The 24447-nt window shown below is 41.0% G+C and overlaps 2 protein-coding genes across 5 annotated transcripts in view; one reads left to right on the top strand and one right to left on the bottom strand.

Moving 5' to 3' along the window:
• Positions 1 to 12367, top strand: part of rftn2 (raftlin family member 2) — a 32053-nt gene extending 19686 nt beyond the window's left edge. The window contains exons 2-9 of the mRNA XM_084361984.1: positions 657 to 837; positions 1938 to 2046; positions 4130 to 4304; positions 4493 to 4711; positions 6773 to 6879; positions 8240 to 8343; positions 8478 to 8559; positions 9931 to 12367. Of these exons, the coding sequence (XP_084218110.1) occupies positions 657 to 837; positions 1938 to 2046; positions 4130 to 4304; positions 4493 to 4711; positions 6773 to 6879; positions 8240 to 8343; positions 8478 to 8559; positions 9931 to 10134 (1181 nt within the window). The 3' untranslated portion in view covers positions 10135 to 12367. The remainder of the gene's footprint in view (positions 1 to 656; positions 838 to 1937; positions 2047 to 4129; positions 4305 to 4492; positions 4712 to 6772; positions 6880 to 8239; positions 8344 to 8477; positions 8560 to 9930) is intronic.
• A 377-nt stretch (positions 12368 to 12744) lies between these two features.
• LOC311262423 (MOB-like protein phocein) lies at positions 12745 to 24221 on the bottom strand. Of its 4 annotated transcripts, none has more exons than XM_084361784.1 (9): positions 24087 to 24221; positions 21814 to 21969; positions 19155 to 19217; positions 17654 to 17754; positions 16447 to 16489; positions 16008 to 16094; positions 15751 to 15830; positions 14408 to 14519; positions 12745 to 14048 (listed from the first exon to the last, which is right to left on the bottom strand). In XM_084361784.1, exons 1-9 carry the CDS (start codon positions 24204 to 24206, stop codon positions 13914 to 13916), a joined length of 897 nt encoding a protein of 298 aa, XP_084217910.1. In that variant the 5' UTR covers positions 24207 to 24221; the 3' UTR covers positions 12745 to 13913. The 4 variants fall into 4 exon arrangements, with proteins under 4 accessions (XP_084217910.1, XP_084217908.1, XP_084217907.1 ...); XM_084361782.1 differs by lacking the exons at positions 21814 to 21969; positions 24087 to 24221 and adding an exon at positions 19942 to 20048 and having other exon boundaries at positions 12745 to 13697; positions 13884 to 14048; XM_084361781.1 differs by lacking the exons at positions 21814 to 21969; positions 24087 to 24221 and adding an exon at positions 19942 to 20048.
• Positions 24222 to 24447: the final 226 nt, after the last annotated feature.

The following is a 24447-nucleotide window of genomic DNA, read 5'->3' as shown; positions in this document are numbered from 1 at the left end:
TGTTGGGGGCAGGACAGAGCAGGGAGAGTCCGTTGCAAAAGGGCAGTGAACTCAGAAGTTAACCAAAGTTTTTATATGAATTCATCCAACCACCATACTTTACAACTGACCTGCACCTTTCACAGCACTCCCAAGCTCACTGAAGTAAAGAAACGCAGGAGTACCAACACTCTTATTTTATAGGGTGGCAGTTTCTGTGTATGAAATGGTTAGTTGGTGTGTGGTTATTTGTGTTCTTAGCGTAGCACAATGTTAAAATAAATGTCCCTGCAATCGCTTGTGTTATATGTCACTATAGCTGGTCACATGACCCAGGTGTTACCATTGACATATCTTAATAATTATTGAGCAAGACCATTCTACAAGTATAAAACTAGTGACTAGGGTAAGTTGTAACTAAGGATCATTTTCACTATCAATCAATTGTTTATTTTCTCAAACAGTACTTAAGTCAGATAAAGGTGAAAGGTTTCCATCATCAAGTCTTCAGATTGATTGTTTTGTACAACCAACAGTCCGAGACATATCCATTTCCAGTTTATAAACACATATGACAAAGACCAGCATCAAATCTTCCCATTTTAGAAGCTGGAGCCAGTGAATCTGAAATCAGGAAAGACATTTTTTACTGATTTGTTTCTTTCCAATTCATGCAGGTAGCCGTCCGACGGTGCAGTATGTGGCTTCACTCTCCGAGCTGCCCCAGGCCCTGCAGCCCTACTACACACAAGGCTACGTCCTGGCCGCCCTGCACCCCATCATCCTGTCTGTGGGCCGAACACGGTCACTGCCCTTCAGCCTGCTCTACCGCGCCATCCTTGCCCGTCCCAGACCCAGGTACGCAAATCCTGACCCAGGTTTTAAACTTATCTTATGGTTAGCAGGTTATGGTTATCCGTATGTGTTGGGGAGAAAAGTGCATCCGCAAGTGCATCATCTGCATAAAAATGGACATTGAAGTAGTGATTAGGAGGAATAAAGATATTTATGTATAATATAATTATATTAATAGACCGAGAATACACTCCTGTGACACCAGTGGAGTGCAACATCATCTATACCTAAAGGCTGCAGTTTGAGTAGGATGTTCTGATCAGCATGATCAAATGCTTTTGATAGGTCAATAAAGATTACTGTAGACAAGCTGTGTGTGACTGTCACACATGCCTTCCCACTGTGCCCACATGTTCCCCACCATACTGTCAAGTAAATAGATGAATGATAGATGAATTCAGTTGCATATTTAATAAAGAGCCATAGTAGGAGGTCAGAATGGCGTGCCTGGAGGAGGGGGAGACTATGTTTTGGTTTGGCTTGATCTCTGTGTCTGCCATGATTTCTATTGGCTAGAAATCCACCCGACAACAGGGGTCCCACAGCAGCCAATGGAGACGAAGTGTCTCTGATCTCTGAGGTTTGATAGGCGGGGATACTGTAACTATGATGCTGATTTTAATCTCATAAAATGACCGTGGCTCTAGAAGAGAATTAGTAATGTTAATGATGGTGTTTTCATGCAAAGTTGAACTAAAAGGTAATTCTAATTTGACTGTTCTGTTATTTTACAAAAAACGACTTTAATGTAGAAAAGGCTTTACAGTGAGTATGACCTGTCATCACTTCAATTACCTAACTGGTTGTTTACCCTTTGTGTAATTGCTCAGACAGTAGTTGGTAGCCATTTCCTGCTGAGCCTATAAATGATTTATGTGTTGGTGTCTGCAGCTCTGTGACAATTACAAGTGAACTATGAACCCTCCAGATGGACACGTTCAATAGGTTTGGTGACCTGCAGAAAAAAAAAGCCTATGTCAAACACTGCTACTGCAAATCTGTCCCACTGGCTGTCTAATAGATGTTTTTGTCTGTGTGTGTGTGTGTGTGTGTGTGTGTGTGTGTGTGTGTGTGTGTGTGTGTGTGTGTGTGTTTGCTCTCAGTAAGCAGACGGCGTCCATGTGTCACAGCGTGCCAATGTTGAGGGTGGAGGAGTGGCCATTACCTGGAGAGTCACTGACGGGTGACACAGTCAGGGCGCTCATCGACAGGGTCAGTGATATTTACTGCAACTTAGTAACCCCACAATTACATGAACACATGAGGGAGCTGCATTCTAGCTGTTTCTCCAGTCCAGTGGTGCTTAATGTAGGGGTTGGCAACCTCTAAATCTCCTAAAAATAAGTGAAGTAATGTGGGACTTTTCCTTTGGCACTTTTGGCCACACTGAGTCACACTGCGCTGATTTGCTTCTTGCACCAAGTTGAGCTGATCCATGCCAGAGATTGACCTTCTCTGGAGTAGGGCCAAAGCGCGCCTGCCCTGCCTCCAAGCAGGCTGCGGTGACATCTCACAGCCGTGGCCGACCCATGAGAAGCCCCCGTCACCCCGGCACTCACACTAGGCAATCCGTATCGTGCCCGAACACGTTTGACCCCCAAAGTCCAGTGTGTTTGACTCATGTGAGCACTCTGTACCATGCTCATGTACAGTGCACTTTCTTGGCCCTGGCACGGTTGGAAGGGGTGTGCTTCGGCACGGTATGCTTGCCCATGCACAAAAACAGGTGCGCAACGTGGACATGAAGTATAATCATGCATATTACGCAGCCTTGAATAATCAAGAAATCCAGGAATGTTAGAGAGCTGTCTATGACCAAAACAACACAAAAGCCACAAAAAAGTGTTCTCTGTGTTGTTCTGCACTGTGCTGCTATCGCGCTATGAAGTGATGACTTATGTACAAGAGGTAACTGTGCTCTGGCCCGGTTGCGGCCGGAACAATGTGAGTGCAGGCCAGCGGGGGACTGAGGAGGGACAATCATGCTTCGGCACGGTACAGAGCAACTAGGCCAAGTGTGAGTGCGCCCTAAAAACTTTTTCATATTTTCTTATTTTAAAGCTTTTAAGTCAAAATACTGAGTACATTCATGTTTTCAATACTCCTTCACCTCTTCAGCCACCTGAAATCAAGTAAAACATTGGATACTTTCAGTTCTTATTTCTTTCATATTTCTTTTCATATTCCAACTTTTTCTTTTTTTTATATACTTTTTTTTTCCAGAGAACATTGAAAAACAGTTTAACACATTAGTCCAAACAGACAGTTGGTCACCTATGTATTCATACAAGTATTACAGTGATGAATAAACATGTCAGTTCATTTAATAAAGGGTCAGTGATCATCTTGTGAGGTCACGTACACAATCCATTTTTCCCAGTATCCCAGGAATTTATCAGCCTGTAAATTATGAGGAAAAGTTATTCTCTCCATCCCTTGAACATCAGTAACAATGTCTGTCCAGTCAGTCTTTGTTGGAGGTTCGGCCTGTAACCATTTTCATGTTACAGCTTTCTTTCTGGCAGCTAATAATATCGTCAGTAGGTATTTGTGTTGCGCTAATAAATGAGTTACCAAATAAATTTTAAAAGCAGTCAATTCTGTCACCAAAGATTATTTCCACTTTTTCAGGAACATAAAGATAATGTGTGAAATACTTTCACGGCACCAGGACTTAAGCGTGATTAAAATGTTTGAAATACTGTATTGAATAATTTCAAGTTTTAGGACAAATACCAGAAACTTTCAACCTTTCAGGCCTCAAAAATCCACACGTTCATCAAGTCATCCTGAAATCCTTCCGGCATGAAAATCATGGTTGTACATTTTAATGCTAATATGACTTTCTGATCTGATGTGCAGAGAATAATTCTCTCTGATGGTCTTGTTTGCTTATGTAGGTCATATAAAGGCATCAGTATTAAATTAAAGCCGCTTCATAACCAGTTAAAAGCTCCTTGTAGTATGTTTATTGAATGATTTATGCATCCCATCAGAGTATTGTAAAACAAACTGGCACATTAACAGTGCTTGGAGATGCTGTTTTTCTCTCTGGGAAACTGAGACATCGCACATGTTTTCACTGAAAATGCCAATAAATTCAGTTCAGACCCAGAACACTGGGAGCGATCCATTTCACACTTCTGACTTGTTACACATTCAGTTCTTTCTGGTTTTGATTACTATCCAACCACGACTACTAGTGTGGTGTTAAGAGAGTAATAAAATCTTCATCATTGCTTTATTGTAATGGTGAGCTACATGGTGACTGTGTGGCTGGTTGTCTATCTGGCAGGTGAACAGCAGTGCTCGGGGGGGCGTTCGATTCATTGGCTCGGTGCTCCAGCAGATTAGCGGGCTCACCAATGGCAGGGTGCACAGTCCAAAGAGGGGCTGCCGCTCCCCTCCACGCACCCCTCCTGGTACACCGCCTGGAGACAGGGAGCTGGAGGAGAACACGTACAGTCCTGGTGAGATACTCACCGCTCTTCACATCACACTCCTTTCTTTTATCTCTCTGTTGTAACCGGTGATGAATGTAGGTTAATGTGGTGCCTTTCTGACAAACCAAATCCTGTTGACAAGTGCATTTATTTCTCATAATCCGCCCTCTCTTTCCTCCCCCTGCCTCCCTCCCTCCCTCCCTCCCTCCCTCCAGACTTGAGGTTGCTGGTCTTCTTCCACTCCTGGGCCCCTGGCTGTGCTCCTCTGGACTCACTGGCTTGTCAGTACCACCAAGGGGCGCTCTCCATGCGTGTTTCCAGGAAGGGCCAGGTGGTCAGCGCCCTGGAGGCTGATTGGCTTGAGCTGACTGCAGCCTACTACCGCAAAGGCTGGTCATTGGTGGACTCCTTTGTCTACTGGGACACACCTAAAGGTTGGTTTGATGTTAGTTGAAGCTGGACTTAAATCACTGTCAATCAGCAAGTTAACAATATGAGGCACGCATGACGCTCTGCCTCTGAAACGCTCCCAGTGGGATATGAAGTGGCAAGGAGGGCGGACCAAAACCGCACCGCACACATCAGGAAACAGAGACATGCCTGTGGGGTAACTCCTTGATTCTTCTGAAAATTGACCGGATTCATTGACCTCCTATCTGACTCGATCTGCTCTGTGCAGCTTGATCCAGTTGCGGTCTGCTCTGTGCGTATCCCCTGAAGATCTGGGGGGTTACATGGTGGTTGGTCATACACCAATTACTTTTTTTTTTTTAAATCAATGCTTAGTTGGACGATGGATGCTTCAGTCACAAACTCTCTGCAGTGCCTGCAGAGTCGCAGCACAGAGTAGCAGGAGTCACATTTCACTTATAACATAATAAGGAGAGTTGATCGAGGAGAGGGTGGTGGAGGATTTGTTGTAATAGCAAAAGTGACTATTTGGCAATATTTCAGATTTAAACCCAATGCTAATAGGGAACCTGATAACGTCAATTAGGGAAAATGAGTTGGTTACCTCACTGAGAAGTTGAGTGTGCAGCCTGTCACCTGCAGCTCTTCATCTAGCAGCTCCTTCTTGTTCCATCACTCCCACACACTGAATAAACTACTACCTGACATGTTTAAATTGATCCACTGTCAACAAATGCTGAAGATGGCCGATGATATAGATGTCTACAAAATTCTGTTTTGTTCTGTAGACGCATTTTTGATGAAGAATCACTGAACAATGAATTTCTTGTTACTAGCCAAGTTCAAAATACCATGCTTTTATTGTGAAGCTGCAGCAGTAGAAAGTGTTGAATCTGCATTAACAGTAAATTCGCACAGCGTTCTACAGCATTGTTGTTATGAGCTTATAAGTCGGTGGCAAAACTTCAGCATCACAGCAGCCCTAGCTAAAAGAAAAACGTTGGGATAAAGGACAGTCAGGTTCAAGGTTCATTTGATTGTCATTCTGCAGCCAAGGGTTGAACACTGAAATGTAAGTTGTAGTTCCTTTATGCTACACAAGAACAAAACTATCTCACAGCTTGAGGAATGAAGCTGCTTCATAGTCTGTTGGTACGACAGTGGATACTTTTGTATCCCTCGCCAGATGGCAGCAGGGTGAACAGACGTTTGTCTTTAATAACTGAATTGTGTTTCATTCAGTGAACCATATAATGGTGAATGTGGCATGAAACATTCCTTGCAAGAATAGACAAATCATCCAGTTATAAAAGACACAAATATGAAATTAAACATGCATAAAAATAAAACACTGTTTAGGCATTTTAAATCTTCCATAGGCGTCAGCCTGTAAATAAATGGAGTTAAGAACAAAACCAGTCTAAAGGGTCGAATATACTACTCCTACTACGTAATACGTAATCCGACTCTGGTGCCGTCGTGGTGCCGTATACGCAAAAATTAGGCTTAAGGGTCGTGGGTTTAAGGGCAGCTGGTGCTGGTTGTTATTCTTCTTCCTCTACCCTCTGCATTATTATCTTTTCTCATAAAACAGTGATTCACGCACACACACAAAATCAGACACTTCCTGTTTTGACTGCAGTCTGTCCCTCCTCTCTCCCACTTCATCTATATTTGGAGCTGTCTTCCTGACCTTAGCAACCTCACTTCCTGTTCCTCTGCAGCATAGCAGACATGCACATCATCTGTAGACCTCTGAGGCCTGGAATAAATGGAGATATACGCACTGTGACATTCACACATAGGCAGAGACTAGAGCCCTCCACACTACACTCCTCTCCTCACATGAACACATGGGAACTTAAACAGAGCTCAATCTATTTCTGATAACTGGGTCATTATCAGCCCAATGACATGCTCTCATTGACTTCTTTCCTTCGCAGTCTTTCAGTACTAAAAAGATTAACTGTGTATTGATCATAGCTACCTGACAGTATGCATTTCATGCATGTGGATTATGCTGTATTCTTTCCTGTGAACCATATCATGTTTTCCCACACACTTATTGTGTATATGTGTTTCAGGTGAGCCAGTGCCCAGATCACTGGAGGGCCTGTTTGTGTACGAGGAGAGAAGCACCTCTCCTCCTGCTAATGACACCATCGTCGTAGAGCAGTGGACTGTCATCGAGGTCAGTAGAGAGTCTGTGTGTGTGTGTGTGTGTGTGTGTGTGTGTGTGTGTGTGTGTGTGTGTGTGTGTGTGTGTGTGTGTGTGTGTGTGTGTGTGTGTGTGTGTGTGTGTGTGTGTGTGTGTGTGTGTTGAGAGAGACTGAGAATGCCTTCTGATGATCATTGCATGGCCTCATTCTGACGAAATGAAATGAAAATCAGACAGGCAGCATGATTTGTGCAAGGGTGAGAGGGCAGTAGGTCTTACTTTTAAGGGTCAGTTCACCTCAATGCATAAAAATATTATCTCACAGTAATTGTAATTCAGGTGAATTGACCCTTTAATGATGAGATTTGTTCTTTATTTAACAAAGGGGAGGTAGAGATGGGGTGTAAGCATTTTTATATTTGGAGGACTAAGAAAGACTGCAGGTTTTCATACTTAATTAAAGACTCATTTCAACCAACACCTACATTAAATTACCCTCACGAGTTGGGACAAATCTCGAAATCTCTCTGCATGGCTAGATGCTACTGTGGCTAAGTGGGGAATCAGACTGAAAACAGCACAAGGGGCTGAGTTGGTGAGAGACGTGTTGTCTAATGAAACAATGAAACACGATCCACAAATTCCAGTTTGAGTAACAGTTTAATTTGTTCAAAGGCTTATCAGACAGCACAATGGTTTGTAATACTCACAGACAGGATGTTATAACTGTGGAAGTTATGATGGCAGCAACTACCTTTTTTTATCACAACTAGGCGATGTAAACAGCAGAAACACAGCATTCATGTTGTAAAGTAATCCACCAGGAATGGTAATCCACCTTACTGGTTAAAAACCTTTTGCCTGTGTTTTGGGATCACTGAGTCTTTGAACAGAGCTCCAGGCAGACGTTTTACACCGGTTGCATTGGTGTGCCTAACTTTTTCGTTTAAGTGCACCAGCACATAATTCAGGTGTTTCCAGTAATAACTGTTAATTACAGATACAGGAACAAAACTGTGTTTTGTTGTCATATATAAGTGCCACGAGATGGCAGTAGCTACAGATGAAGCTCTGTAATGTCACTGAATGTTTCACAACACATTCCTGCAAATATGTCACAATAAAACCTTGTTAACAGATGAAGGGATTCTGTCCACTGAAATGCTACGGAGCTTTTAATTTGAAACAGATACAGGAAGTGATGAGTTGTGATAACAGCATAATGCAGTCACAAAACTTTATCAGGACAAATGGGAACAGATCATAAAACAAGGAAGCTTCATACTAAAATATCATCAAACAGAGGGAATGCAAAAACTGGGGCCTGTCTCTAAAATCAGTTGACTTATCTGTAAGTAACTCTTATATGTGCATATATTGTGTTTACACCCAGGGCTCCAATGTGAAAACAGACTACGGGCCCCTCCTCCACACTCTGGCTGAGTTTGGTTGGCTGCTCACCTGTGTGCTGCCCACTCCCATCATCCGACACGACAGGTAGGTAATACACCCGCTGTATCTCTAAGAGTGTTGATGAAAACATATTTGTCACTAATTCAGTCTGCTCCGTACCAATACCATTTCTAATCTTGTTCTATAAGCTAACCATTGTCCTGTGTTTGTGTGTGTAGTGATGGGAACCTGGCCACTAAGCAGGTTGTGTTTCTCCAGAGGCCGGTCAGAAGTCAGGCAGCAGGTCAACACAGGAACCAGGTGAGAGGAGGACAGGAGAGGGTGACAGACTGAAGTGATACAGAGGAGAGGCTGACCAATCCTGGGATTACTTTACACTTATTATAAACCAACACATTTTTCCACCATGAGTCACAGAGAGTTGTGACACAGACATGTACTGAGGCCAGATATTACACAGCTGAACATTAAACTGTATTTCTAAAGATTACACTTAAAGTGGCTGTAATCTATATTTTTATAATGACACTGTGTCAGATGACAATTTAAAAACTGTGTGACAGTGTGAAAGATTATCATCCAAATCTGCAGCTCTCTCTCCTCAGCTTCACAAAGCTTTATAGTGACATTCAGCTGTCCAGCCATAACTGTACTGTTTGGCTCACTCTCACTGCTCTCATGGTGTTGTTTCTCAACTGCAGCTGTTAGAGCCAGAGATTCCCCTCAGGAGTTTGATAATGTTGCTCTGTAACTGCTGGATGTGAACATGAGCAGGGTATTATTAAATTATTAGTATTATGAAATGTATTATTAAAAAATAGTAATATTACAAAATATTTCATCTTAAAAACACAAAAGTGAAGAATGTAAACATGTTTCTTTATTAGCCATCAGGTGCCATCACCTGTAATAAGCAAATATTCCCCTGCTGACGTAGCATTTGATGATCAAACATTGCTGATGATGCGAGACTAGACAGTGTGAGAATAAATGCCTGTAACTTTCTTGTCCTCATAGTCATTAGTTATTACTCAAAAATCTTTCATGTGTTTAATATTTTGGATAGACCTTTCTTGGAAACGGCAGCAGTTATCCTCAACAGAGTGTCTCATAAATAGTTCAGTTATATTTAGTGAAAAACAAGACAATAACTCGATGTCGCCCATCAATGAAGGAAGGTTGACTGACCTTTGTCTGTAATTGCAGGAAAGCCTAGTCATGTGTCTATACTGCACCCTGGTGGACAAAGTAGAAGTTGCACTTCATTTGCTGTGGCAGCGCTCAAGCTAAAGCTGTGGCTCAATGAAGGTTAACAAAGAAATGCAATAGTTGTAGCTTTGCGAGTGCATTCAGTGTTAATTACTAACAACATCATCAGGGTCATGAGCACTACAGTAACTGAAGTTATCAAAAAATGTAGTGGAGTAAAAGTAACATTTCTCTTAAAAAAAATATAATAATGTAATGTAATAAATGTACATCTCTGGTTTAAAGTGAGCCAGCTTCATGGTATAATGAAGTGTGGTTGAAACGTGACTAAAAATCATTGGAGGTGTGCACGAACACCAAGAATAACTTTGGAGCCAGAGAAGCATAATTCAAAGTCAGATTCCTGCAGTCTGTTTGGGAATAATAAATGTGACACCTCTCCGTGTCCCTCCCTGTCTCCAGGCTCTGTCTGTGCACAGTGACGTGTCCAGTCGCTCTGTAAGTCGTGCGGTCAGCAACCCTGTCCCTTCAGAGGAGCTGTCTCCAACCGCTGGAGGCATTGGGGGCTTCCCGGTGTTCGGAGGGGGGTATCCCAGCGCCCTGTCCCACCTGGAGGAAGGTGGCTTTGAGCAGGAGGAGGGAAAGGCTGAAGTCACCTGTATGTGAGCAGGGAAACTGACAGCTGCAGCTTCACCCACAGACTCAAGTCGAGGATTTAAACTGCTGGAATTCTGAAGAGAACATCCAAATGAACATGGATGTCCAAACTATTGATTGGCCGTCATGTTAATGACCCCGTCCTTTTAACAGAGACTTTAAAGTAGAAGAACTTGGCACTTTTTTAAAATGTTTTTAATGAAGCCATAATGACAATGAGGTATTATGTAGAAATGATCTATGTCCAAACTTTTATACAGATTTGTTGGTGAGAGAAACTAGTCGATGGGAGACTTTTACACATACAGTATGTAAATCCACTTCAGGGGATTTCCAGCGTCTGATCAGTTCAGGTGCTCATGGAATGGTTACAATACGATAAAGCACAAACACTTTGCACAGATTTCTGCACATTATGTAAACAGCACTGTTTGTGGTGAAATGAGGGGAAAGTGTTTTTCTTTCTTTTTGGCCCAGCTCACAAATTACTATTTTGATTTGCGTTCCATCACAGATGAACACATTTTGGTTCCACTCTCAACCTTTTCCCTTTCCCTCCAAGATGCTTCAACACCTTTACATCAACGTCTCCCTCGCCTCCTCATGTGTCAAAGGGACACAGATCAGACAGTTTTTGTCCTCACTTATAGACTGAGGCAGGATGTGTATATATACATGTGGGAGACTGTCATGGTTTCCTTTGTACATTGGTACTAACAATATGCAGACTGACATCTGACACTACAAGGGCTTTTCCACCAAGATGGAACCAGTTCCATTCCTGTTCTGAGCGTTTCCACCAAAAATAAATTGGTTCCGACTCTTAAAATTGGTGGGTCCTAAATATAGCATGTTGTCCTCGACTCAACTAAAGTGGGCGTGTCGTGCTCTACAGGTTGTTGTGCATTGTGCAACACCCTTCATCGATGGCGCATCCTTGATCACCATCCTTGGTTCTGCTTTAAACTTGGGTAAACATGGGCTGGTTTGCTCGATAGCACCAAGATTCCAAACAGAGCTGGTTCAAGAACCAGATGCTAATCCAGTGGTAAAACACCTTGTTAACCCGGCTGGGCTCAGTAAAGCTGCTGGCTGCTGAAGATCGTACATATTTACAGATAACAGTATTTCTCTGAAGAGGGTCTAGAGGATTTTAGCGTTCTGTGGGATTACAAGTGCTAAGAGTAACTTTTCAGTATTATAAGGAGATTCGCAAACTTTCATATGAGGTGTTGACCCCGAAGAACCGTCAGGTCTGCACATCCTCGCAGAGTTTAGTCTGCCTGGAGCCATCTAATAATGATTCTGCAAATGCTCATGGCTTGTCTTGTATACGTTTGAAAGTTTTATTTAATATTTGATCAGCCACAGTGTTGGTGTACGTGTTATTTTCTTCAGTCAAAATTTCAAAATGGCTGCTTGCTGCTTTATGGTACTGGCAGTACACCTGCAGTTCTCTCTGTGACGGATGAAGTTCTTCAAACACAAATGCATTATCATATTGAAACGATGACTGTATTTTTTTTTTTAAAGGGGAATTCTGCAGATTTTACACATCAGTGTTTGTTTATAGGTCCTGGGAAGTACTTCTGCATGTGAGAAATGTTGTGCTTAGCCTTTTGGGAGCTGTGTTGGCTTGAGCTGAAGACTACAGGTTTGAAACAATAAACTCTGGCGGTGTGTTGTTAGGGAGAATTGAACTTACAGATGTCTGTAGCTGCTCCTCATCTCTGCTTGAGGCTACATTAGCACCTACTAGCATAAAACATGACAAGGAAGAAGCATTTGTGAAATATGTATCTGTGGTTCTGCTGCATCAATTTTGATACTTTCTTAAAACGACTGTTATAGAAGCGCAAATGCTAAATCAGTGGAGTTTTCTTTGAATGCTAGGACCGGGAGAACTACTTTTCAAAGAGGATAAAATATCGTTGTACATATCTTAGATGCTAGTATTCATAATTGCAAGAATGGGTCTCACCTAATTGTTATGCATGTTATTTTGTTTTGAGGGAGGAAAGGGATCAAATGCACAGAAAGTATAGTTTAGGTATTCAGTGATGTATACACCGCCCAGGTTTGAGTAGTTCATTTTTTAAATGATGTATTTAGCTCAACAAAGTCCCCATCAGGGTTTACTAAACGTCAGTATTATTCCAGCCATTCCATCATGGAGAGTTGTACATTTTGCTTTTTATCATTGTGTTTTTAAAAAAAATGTATTAAACACTTATTTCCCATGGTTTGAGTGTCTTGTGTTTAGCGTTGGGGCCCAGACACACCTGGCTGAGAGTCGGCTGTAGTGTAGTTTAGTTTGTCCTTATTTTTCGCCTCTGCCTCTACACCAGTGCCATTAGCATCTTTTTATCATTCCTATTCTTGATTAGAAGTGTATATACTAGTGAGAGTTGTGTCCAAAAAACACCTCCCTGTATCATACCTGCACCAAAGGCTGGAGTCTTTCCGGTGTGTTCAAGTGCAGCTTTTTGGCGAAAACACAGCCAGGTATGAGGCGATGCAACAGTCAGCCTTTGTGGCCACTGGGCCCTTAAACTTTACACACTGGTTTGCAGAAGCACTGCTGCATCAATGAAAATAATCAATGTCCACACAACCATCTGAATAATAGGTCTTTTTTATTAACAGACATCATGAAAATGTCGACAGTAACAAAATTTTTTAGTCCATTAAAAAAAAAGTGGGTTGGATTGACAAGACTCCTCCCACAAAATAACTTAATGAGGGAGAGGGTAAAAGAAGGGAGGTTGTGCTCCAATACTTAAATGTAGCTGATATTCCCTCCTCGTGGTATTTACTCATCAAATGCTTAGAGGGGTAAAAACTGGCTTACAGCAGCTTAGTCTCCCCCCTATAGTCATGGTTTCAGTTACTATTATGTGAAGGAAAGGGGAATATCAGACACATTTGACACAGTATTAAAATGGGGGCATGTCACAAAGCAGGATCAGAGTTAGCCAACAAGCCTTCCTAAATACTCTGAAACAACATTTCAGAGGCCGAAGAGAAAGAATATCTGACTGCTAGTACACTTACAAAGCTAGAGATTAAGTTTGTCTTTGTTCACTACCACACAAGCCACACACCTACATTGTGTTTTAATAGCGTTATAAGTCAGCAGGCTAATTTAGTGATCCATTTCATGGGACACCCCCCAAACAGGCTGGTAGGCAACACAAGCAAATAGAGAACAGAAGCAGACACAAAAGAGTGAAGCACCATCAGAAAACATGATAGTGAATTAAGAGAGAGGGGAGTGGGGGTTATATACAGAGGGGGAGGCGGACTGTCAGTGTGTGCCTTCGTCAACAATACAGGTCACCATGGTTACATAGGTTTTTGCAAATCCAGCTGCTTAAAGAAGATTAAAGGAGAGGGTATCCCTAAAGGAGTAGTGTGGGAGCAGGGCTGTTTCCAGAGACAAGTGTGTCACTGGGAGCAGAGACACAGTGAATCTGAATGACAGACAGACAGAGTGGAATTAGGACAGAAAACATCATCTTGTCCTGCAGGCATGGCTGAACTCTGCTCCTGGTATTCTTTACCCTTACTTCCTTTGAGACAGACACAGGTGACGAGGGTGGAGGGACATGGACAGTGTTACTAGACAGGAGCCTTAATACACTGTAGTGTGTATATATATATATATTTATATATATGTGTGTATGTGTGTGTGTGTGTCCTGTATATGCAGGTGTGTGAATGTGTCTCCTCTGTAATGTGTAAAACTGTGTTTTTACATTTGTCTCCCTTATGGCAGCAGCTGTTTCTTAGGCCTCGCTCTCCCCAGCTGATGAGGTGTTCTGCGCCTCCTCCTCCAGAATCGGCACGATCAGGTTGTCCTTGGACATCAGGTTGTACTTCATTACGAAGCGTGTGAACCGGTGACACAGGAACGTTTCATTCTATGCACAAACGCAAATGCACACACACACCAGCAACAATGAAATTCTGCATTTTGATTCATCAACATACTAGTTGCTCAATTGAGCAGCTTTACAAATCACGGCAAAAACAGAGTAACTTAAAATTACATAAGGATGTAGGTTAGACAGTCATCCCTGACATTTGCATTTTATTGTGCACAGGGCCATTATTTACTTGCATTACAGTTATAGTCTTTATTATATTTAGGTCCTTGTTATATTTAATCTGAATTCAAGAATACTGTACCTTTAAAATGTAGTCAGCAATGGAAAAGATACACACACCAAAATTAAAGTTTCTCAAGTGTTGTTTCATCAGGTATTCCAAAGAAACCTACCTCATACTTGTCAAATATCTGGCGGTGATGGAAGTAGGCATGAGAGAATATCCTATAGATGCGACGACAGACGGAGCCCAGTTTGGCCACTGATGACTCCTTGATGCTTACCCTAGAAAGACAAATCATTCGGTAGCCGTTTAAAATGGTGTACCAAATGTAACCCAGTGCAATGGTATCATGGTGATTTTCACAGCAATCCAAAGCTCAGGACATGACGGCAGTAAAAGGGTCAAACAATTATTTGTTTAAATTTCCTGAAACTAACAGTGTGACAAGTGTGCTTTTCACACTGCACCTAGTCCAAGGCTACGACAGCCGTCCACACTGGCACATTCCAAAGTGGGCTAATCTCTATTTTAGCCCAAGGCTTGCTGGCCCTGCTCTGGAGCAGGGTTAGCCCAGAGTTTGTGGGCTTATTCTCTGAATATGAACTAAGCCTGAGGCTAACAGGTAGCGGTACAAAGAACGGGGATAAAGGAAAGAGGGTAGATAATGTCAAACAGATATTTAACCCAGGGTTAGTGAAAATGCAGTGAGAATTGAATAGCACTGGGTTTAGGTGAAGCCTCGGGTGAACAGTGTGTGTGTGTGTGTGTGTGTGTGTGTGTGTGTGTGTATATTCTAAGCCCAGGGCTGAGATTATGGAGTTTGAAAAGCCCTAACAGGCCCACTTCTCACAACAACTGGTCAGGTGTGGGGAGATGACAGTATGCAACATTAGTATTAGTATTAGTAGTAGTAGTAGTAGTAGTAGTAGTAGTATAACAGTATACCCCAGCCTTAAAGCAACTATAAATCTTCTTTTCACAATGACAATGCATCAAATAACAATATGAAATGGGGTCACTCATAGTGATGAACCTACTAAGAAGGATCCCCTAAATCTGCAACTCCCTTCCAAGATTTGGTAGTGAGTTTAAGCTCAATGTCTAGCTGTCCTGCCTGTAACATTCCTGTTCGTTCACTCTCACAGCAGCAGGCAGCTGCTTTCAGGAAAAAAAAATCTCTAAAAAATGAAATCTACCTGCTCACCAGCAAACAGACACAATTAGTGACTAACCTAGCTGGTGGAAATTGATCAGCTAAAGAATCAGATTTCCCTCAGGAGTTAAACCGAAAAAAACAGCTGAAAGAGTGAATATTGTAAGTAAAGTTTGCCAGGTGGGCAGAAACACATCTGCAAATAAATAATTATGTTGCTTTGTAACTGCTAGCAACTATTTGCTTACAAGTCAGCCACACTAAAAGGTGATATGTCAGTTTCTCAAACATAGCTCGTTTCCATCTCCTCCAAGTGGCCAAAAACATCCATTTTTACAGGTTCAAGGAAGAAGACTGACCTGCTGGGGAAGTATTTGTTGCTATTGAGAAGACAGGCAGCTCCGTCCAGCGTGTGCCTGGTGTAATCAATGGCAGGGCACTGTAGATGCAGCAGGACAAAACACACATAACTGTCATTAAGAGCACAAAGGCAAAGACAAATACATCATGTTTAGAGATTCAAATATGTGAAAGTAATCTTCAGAGGTGATAGAAAGTACAGCATAAAGCTGTTTATGACAAAATGAGCTTTGAATGAAGCACCGTGTTGACTCACCTCTTTGGGTGTCTTGTGGGCAGCACATAAAAAGATCCACTGCTCTGTGGCTGTCATCTGGGTGCAGGTGTCTGGATGGCACTCACTCTGAAGGAGGAGACGAGCATCACTGAACATGCTTATAAAGCACTACTCCTTACAATTACATCCTTTCATCTCTTTCAGTGCAATTCAGTCTACAGTTCTCAAATTTAATGGTGAGACATCGACACTAACAGTAGTTTGTACAAAACTGGCTGCTATATTTTAAATGTAAAATTGAATTCTTGCACTTATCCAACAGCAGAGTATGTTCATTTCCAAATAAGTGTTCTTTTAAAACCCTTAATTACCTTCTCATGTATATATTTGCTTTAGGTACACACAAAACCTTTAAATATATGCATCATCAAATATGAAATAAAAAACTCAACTGTATCTGTTGAGTTAGATCATTTACCTGCAGTTTTACGGCTAATCCATTGAGCTCCAGGCAGAACTGCCTACAAACAGAACAAGAGCACAGTTACTAAAAAGACAAATGAGCATGAGGGCATAATCCTGTCAGATCTACATATGATTTCTGCTTCAGCAACCAGGTAATGGTCAAACTTGGGGAACAGATTTTAAAACACAACTATTGTGAAGAGGTCTGAGAGCATCTCTGCTAGAGCCCACTCTCCCTGATGTAATCGTCTATCCATCTTTTCCGTTAACCCCAACATTTGCTCATATTTTCACAACATGTTTGAAAGCAGCCCTTACACGTTCTTATATAAATCCACCATGCCTGAACATCAGTAGTTGCCGTGTCATCGTATATCTGTAACTACACAATAGACCTTACCAATTTATGGCAATATTTGGCAAACCTTCAACACAACATAACTTCATATCAGTTGAATATTAAAGCATTTGCCTCATTGTTAGCTTGACGATTAATCCTCTTAAATAAGAAAGTTGCCTGCCCTCCCTTTTATACAATGGATCAAGCATGTCATGATGTGTCTTCAAATTGAGAAACTGAGATTCACTTAAATGAACAAGTCATGTAAAAAATACAGTAGAATCAGGTTTCCCTTCATAATGTGGAGAATCTATCCTTTCCATCATCTTTATTGTTCATGTCATTCAGAAGTCTTTTCTTATATTTGTATTTTGTAAAATATTTTGTTGTTGGCTTGATCTGGATTTGATCTATTTGTGTGGTGGGTAGTGTTTCAGTTATAATATATATATATATATATATATATATATATATATATATATATATATATATATGTATATGTATGTATGTATGTATGTATGTATGTGTGTATATATATATATATATATACACGTTTTTTTTTTAATAGTCTTTTTTTTTTTTGCCTTATGCTTGAATCTTTGCAGCACGTTCCCATACCAACATATTAATGATATAAAGGGCCAACGGCAATAAGACTTGTCAAAAATATCTCAAAATACATGAATGAACTTTATGCTACTCTCAACATGGGAAGACTGATATTGTTAAATTCTATTGTAATTTTTGTTTTTTTCTTTTTCTGTCATTGCTGTTATTCTAATTGTTAACACCATTTTGCTCACTTGGGAATAATGAATAAATAAAATGTTTAAATAAAAAACCACACTCCAAGACTACATGAAAAACTTTTTGAACATACCTGAGATGCTCATACTTCCACACCCCCTCATCCTGACCCTCCGGAGGTTCCAGGATTTTGTCGATATTGGAGCAATCTGATCTAATGTTCTGCTGAATGTACTGAAACAGAGTCATCAAACACACTTTAGTACAGACCCTCACTCAGCAGCAGCATTGTGATCATCACCTTGATATAGACATAATACAGATAATCCACAGTGCCTATGTTAACTAATGATTCTACTGTCAGGGATTTTCTAGGAAACTAAAATAAAAATCATTTTAGAATGAAGGCTACACAACTGGAGGAAGATACATTTGTGTACTGTGTGATCAAACTACATAGAGTGAGATTTTGATCACATCACCTACATATCATTTCCTGGTCTTTAAAGCCCATTACAGTTAAAAAATAAGTTTGTGTTTTTTCCAAGTATATTGTGGTTCAATTGTCACAAAAACATATGTACACTGAAAGAGTTTATGGCCACTTAAATATTCAGCCCTCCTTACAGTCTGTGAAAAGAGCCTAATGTGATTCCTATGTGAAAGACGGGACAGAATCCAGTTCTTCTTCTGCATAATAATAGCACCTAAAGTTCAGCTGAAGCTAGTATGAGGCTTCAGGAGTCTGAATTAGCCAGATCAGTCACAAGGGCCAAACTGTGGATTTGAAACCTGCAGAACTGTAAGTCAATGGGAAGAGGGTAGGGTACCCACACGAGGTAGGCAACCTCCTTTTCTGCCACTTAAGTACAAAAACAAACAAGCTACTGCTGTTACAGTGCACTAAACTCATCTTCAGTACCTTCTGTGTAAAACATGTGAAATAAGTGAAATTAAAATCTAAGTAACGGCACAAAGAGTGAGATATTCAAATAAAATTGAATCTTCAGTCTTTGATAGACATTCATAACCAGTGCTTGTAAGGTGAAGTAAGGAGCGTGCTGTCATTAGAAGATGGTCAGCTCAAGTATTATTAGACATTTGCTTGTATATTGTGATTTATGTTTGTCAGTGAAGCAACTGTATGTTTTTTCATCTCAATATTTCAGAACTTATACATTTTGAAGGCAGTAAGAGTTTTGATAGAGGTGACTTTAGGAATGCAATTTCTCACTGAATAAGGACTGCGGTTTAGTCCCCCATCACTCCCATTGAAATAGTGTTAATGGGTCTGTCTTCATGACAAGTATGGACACAGGTAATCATTTCAGCAAACATTCATCCTTTTCCCTGAATGCACGGCCATGTGAATGTTGTGTTAGGTCACATTACAAATTCACCTATAGCTTGCTTTGATTAAGTATCCTGTAAAAGACAACTTTATTCATACGTATTACATATCAAATTCATCATAATCTAGAAATTGTTGATCGATGCTACTTCGACGACTTAATCTTAGCTCTTACATACACACAATGATATCACTATGCACTTCTGACAGACTACACAAACCCAATCGGAAGGCAGCACTCACACCCACGCACAACATGACATGACATGACAACACAACACACCTGTTGGACAGCCAGAGTGCTGTCCATCTCCTCGAATGATTCATCCGGCCAGTTGTAGAAATCCTATACATGGAAGGAGGACAATTTTAGTCTACACTCCAAGCGGACAAAGCTGGCATTGTGGCATAAACATTGCTACATAGCTATCATCTGACGTTTTACAACCAGATTCGTGAAACCATATCGTTACAACACATAGGACAAATGACATATGGTGCACAAGAATCGAACTCAAGTTTGAAGTATGGTTACAAGCAAAGCTCCGTTTTGTGAATTTTGCAGAGAGAATGTCGCATCGTCAAAGTCAGCAGCCTTTCGGTTTTCTTCATTACTCACAGCTCCGAAGCTAACCTGACACTAGCTAATTAACCTAGCTAGATAGCGTCAGCTGGGGGTGCGACTGCTTCCTGCAAAGCAAACAGCTACAGACCATTATGCTAGGGTGCAAGTTAGCCATGGTTGTGTGTTTGAGGATCATCCTACAAATCTCATTCGCCAAAACCGCTATTTGATTACTAAAGCAACAATGGTCATCACACGGAGCTCCGAAATGTACAGTAAGCCCCACAGTCGTATTAGTTGACGTTACTCCAGGAACTAGACGGAGCAAAAGCTAACGTTAGCTAGCTGGCCATTTCCAGGTCAGGCCCTTCCTATATGTTGTCTGCGAGCAAGTTGTCGACAAAAGACGTGTAGTCAAACCACACCACTAAAATGAGACGGCATTCCTTAGTCTTGGGGTCTTGTTTACAGTAATGTTCACGTATTCCTGCTGAGTGAAACGCACCTTTGCCTTGGTTCCAGGCCGATTCCTCCTGAGAACTGCAGTACCCTCCGCCATGACCATCTCGACAGAATACCCGGATGTTCGTCAGCGGCTGTGTTGTAGCAGCAGACTCGGATATGATCTGAACACGGAGCGGCACACTCAAATGTTACATGACACCAGGAGTGGTGAAGTAACTATGTTTACACATGTTACCAACTGCACATTTCAGGCACTTCTACTTTACTGTAACATTTCCATTCAAACTAATGTGTAATTACTGTTTTCAACTCGACACCCTGGCACACTGACACTACCGTTCATAGTTACAGACATGAGGGAAAACTGGAGATTAAGAAATAGAACATGTTGTTTGGGGAAAATAGGAAAAAGACAAATGACAAACGTGCCAAGAAACATCAAAAATAGTAAAACTAAGGAGATGAAATATAAAATGAGCCAGTCGAAGAAATAGAGGAGTGAATTATTTAATTGACCGGTAACAAGAGAAACAATAAAAAGATTATCTCTTCCTAGTTATAGTTAAAAGTAAAAAAAAACTTTATATTTCTTCTTCAGTCCATTGAAAAATAAATATTATATTTCTGACTCACACTTGTACTACATTAAATTTGACAGAGAAATATTGTACTTTTTACTCGGACACATCGTCTGTCTTACAGCTATATATCAGTTACACTGTGGATAAAGCCTTTACATATAAAATATATTACCAATTTATACAACACGATGCATTGTTATGGCTTAAACTACACAAAAGTCAAGGCTGGACAGGGCAGCCAACAGAGACAAGCAAGCACCAGACCCTCAGGGGCCCAAAAGTCCAAGATCCACTATTTATCAATTGATTTTTGGTGTTTTATTTCAGACTTGTCAGAAAAGTTGCACTACATATGTAAGTACAATATTAACTCACGAGGGTCCTGTATTATTACCTTGTCTTGTGCGTTGAAGGTGCATATTCCTAAAAAAACGACTGACAAACAGTTCACCTGAGGCAGTTGATGTTATTACAGCAGGAGCACTTATTAATCCGAGAATGAAGCACCTAGGTTTACTCTATTGTGTGCACTGCACCTAAAGTGAACAGGGAGGCAACTGGTACATACACAGGGCACAGATAGTAGTTGTTGGATAGGTCACAAAATGTGATATCAATATACTAAGAATATAGTTCAAGTCATTTTTTTAAATGACAATGGTCAAATGATATCAAGTGGTTCTTGTTCTTGACAAATAATGTTCATTTCTGTTTGTGGACTCCACTGTATTTCTCTCAAGTATACTGAATATCAACTACTGACCATTTTCAGGAAATGTATGAAATCCATAGACAAAAAGACAACAATCAACAGTTCACCTTTATTATTTTAACAAAATGCAATTAGAATTATTTACATTTGCAATAACATAGAAAAAAGAAAAACAGACATGAAAGAGGCAACTTAATTTCTTCGCTCCAGGGATAACAAGGACTTGACATGTTCTACAGCAACTAAAATAAAAATGAAGACTCATTCGACGTATTTTCCAAGGATATCTCCATCACGGAACAGGAAGTAGTCCTGAAGGTTAGAGTAAGAAAACAAATTAGCCAAGGGAGGTACAAAGGAAATAACACTTAACCTATTCAACTGAAAAGACTTGAATTGAAAATTTACTGCACCTTGTTCTCCAGAGTGACTTTAGTTCCACCATACTCTGGTAGGAGTACCTTCTCTCCAACATTCACACTGACTTTCTCCAAGTTCCCTTTCTAGAGAAAACAGCACACCAAACATTACCCATGATTTCTCACAGCCAAATAACTATAAAAGCCAACACAGCTCCTAGAAAATATGCTTTACAATGAGGCCGAGAAAAGGTTATCACCTGATTGACAGAGCCAGGTCCCACTGCCACTACTGTGGCCTGCAGCACTTTGCCTTGAGACTTCTCTGGCAGCATGATGCCGCCCTTTGTTACAGTCTCTGCTGTGAGGCGCTCCACCAGCACACGGTCAAACAAGGGGAGGAATTTTCTGAAGGCCTGCAAGTGACCACAAAGACAGAAAATTAGCAAATAATATCAATAACTATCAAACAATATTTTAATTTTGTCACACCATCAATAAAGTTTTTATATTTTCTGTTAGAACCCCATAGTACCACAAGGGGGCTGTCTTGGGTCATAGACACGGTTTGTGTTGCATAAACCCCAAAGACAGTGGACCCCCCCCACCCACTGAGTGGGTTTTGCAACATCTGCAAGCATACACTGTGATAAGATAGAATCTCTAACCAAGCTGATAGTGGTCAGTTACAAATATTTTTAATACACAAAGATATTCAGGTTGAAATACAGGAGTGATTAATCTGCAATTGTGGCTGCTCTGTAGGGAAAGGGGGATGGGAAGTTGAGAGGGGGAGGGGAAGCACAGGTTAAGGCTACAGAGATCTTAAGTGAGGACTGTGTCTCAACCATAAATGAGCTGCTCCTTCACAGAGGCTGCCTTTGTGAAGTCAATTATTGCAAAACCCAGTGTAATGAAAGTCATCATTTCTTCATTATATCTTATATTTCAGGCAGCGTGAAGTTCAAGTTACAACCAGCAGATGAATGCGGGAGGACAGCAGCTTTAGAAGATTTAAAACACCAGCTGCCAACAGTCTGATAACAGCAGATGTATGCGTGACCTTGGGTGAAGGTTGTTTGGGAGAGAGGAGGACGGAGTTAAGGTTGGGAGAAGGACAGGTCCCAGTTTGTTGACAGATCAGATTAAGTAGATGGCCAAAGGTGGGTTGGTTAGTTACTCATTGTTTAACTAGAGGACTGCTCATGAAATGCATTGATGATAAAACACAGGCATCTTGGAATTTTGGGTATAACACTGAGCTATGGTAACAGCCTTGACTGGTGATGAAATATCCTGCATGTTTTCATCATGTCAAGATAACACTCGAGGCCTGTTTGTTCAGTTTTCCAGAAGGTTCTCTCTGTAGTACTTTACAGAGTGGTAGGGGTACAAGTTGCATAAGATGGTTATGATTAACCTCACTTTTTCCAACTATCAGCTGCAAAGACTTATTATACTATGGTGTTTTTAATATTTTGCCCAGCCCATTTAAATCAATCAGTGTTAACACATCTAAGTATTACAGCACTACAAACTGCAGCCTGCAAAATGACCACTGAGTTGTTATAAGCTTCATAAAAGGGTAGGATTTATTACAGGACTGTTTCTGGTAGTTTTAGGTAGATACACATGTAAAGCTTGCAGCTTTTGGGCCCTGTATCTTATCTATTGACAATTTTGGTATTATATTCATACCATCTGTATTTCTAGTACTACTTAGTGCTGCTAGAGTCAACGTTCTTCACAGCATGTCAGCAGATAAACAGTTATAACACAAACAGCTTACTATCACATAGCCTACTACTTCTGCTACTATATTAAGAGGGTTGCGCTCTGATTGGACATTGGCTGTACGCGGATAGGTCATGGGGTCACAGCCTACGTAGCGGAAGCCGGAAATGATTTAAACGCGTATTTAATTCATTCTTTTTCATTGAGCAAGGGCATGCATTGTGCAATATGACAGATGAATCCGACCAACCGAAGCCAATTTCAAAGATAATCGCACCACACCTGTCTGAATACTGATCTATGTGCCCACAGACACGTTAATCAGCCACATGTGACTGCTGCACTTATGAATGCCAGGGTCAGTTTCTAATAAGGTATGCGATTCATTTCGTAACACATCTATCGGATCCCAGATGATCATACGACGATAGAAAAACCAACTCATCTTCCTGAGTGTGCAGAAATATTTGTTAGCTAACACTGAGTATGTAGCTGCACCTGCAAGTTTAACGATAGAGAATTGAAATATATAAAACCCGTCTGTCTTCTCCTCTAACGTTTTCCACAGTGTATCATGACGTAAACATGAATGTATTTAGCCAATGTCCCCTTTCCCACTCAGCTTCTCCGCGGCTTGACCTTGTGACTCGATGTTAAATGTAGCTAACATAACATTAACTGCTAACGATAATTTAGCAGCCATATGAAGCCTGGTCAAATATGTGGTCGGTCCGCTGGCTGTCTATCTGACTCTGTAGTTTAGTAAGCAATGGTGACAGTTTTGGACGACGTGTCTTACCATTTCTTGATGTCTGCGAGTCGGCGTGGAACTGCACCCCGGTTTTTTCGTGAGCGTGGATCTGACACACTGAAGGGGAATCACTCCACGTGAGGAAATATCCAGAAGGATTATGCGCATGCGCACTACCTAACCTGAACTTGAAGGCCGAGTCGTTGCCTAACAGAAAATTCTAGTACATCAAATGCAAAGAGTAAAACGATTAATTTACATTTATACAGATTGTTTAATGAAACCAACCTATGTGGGTGATTTCTAAACTTCATTCTGGTTATTTCTATGACATTCACACATTTAAGGTAGGAGCAATATTGCACAATGTCAACTTTGACCTTTATTTTTTTCCTCCAATGGCACACGC

Source organism: Pagrus pagrus, assembly GCF_965226575.1.
Source record: "Pagrus pagrus genome assembly, chromosome: 9".
In the NCBI taxonomy this organism is placed as follows: Eukaryota; Metazoa; Chordata; class Actinopteri; order Spariformes; family Sparidae; genus Pagrus; species Pagrus pagrus.
This window is presented reverse-complemented; position numbering and strand designations above follow the sequence as displayed.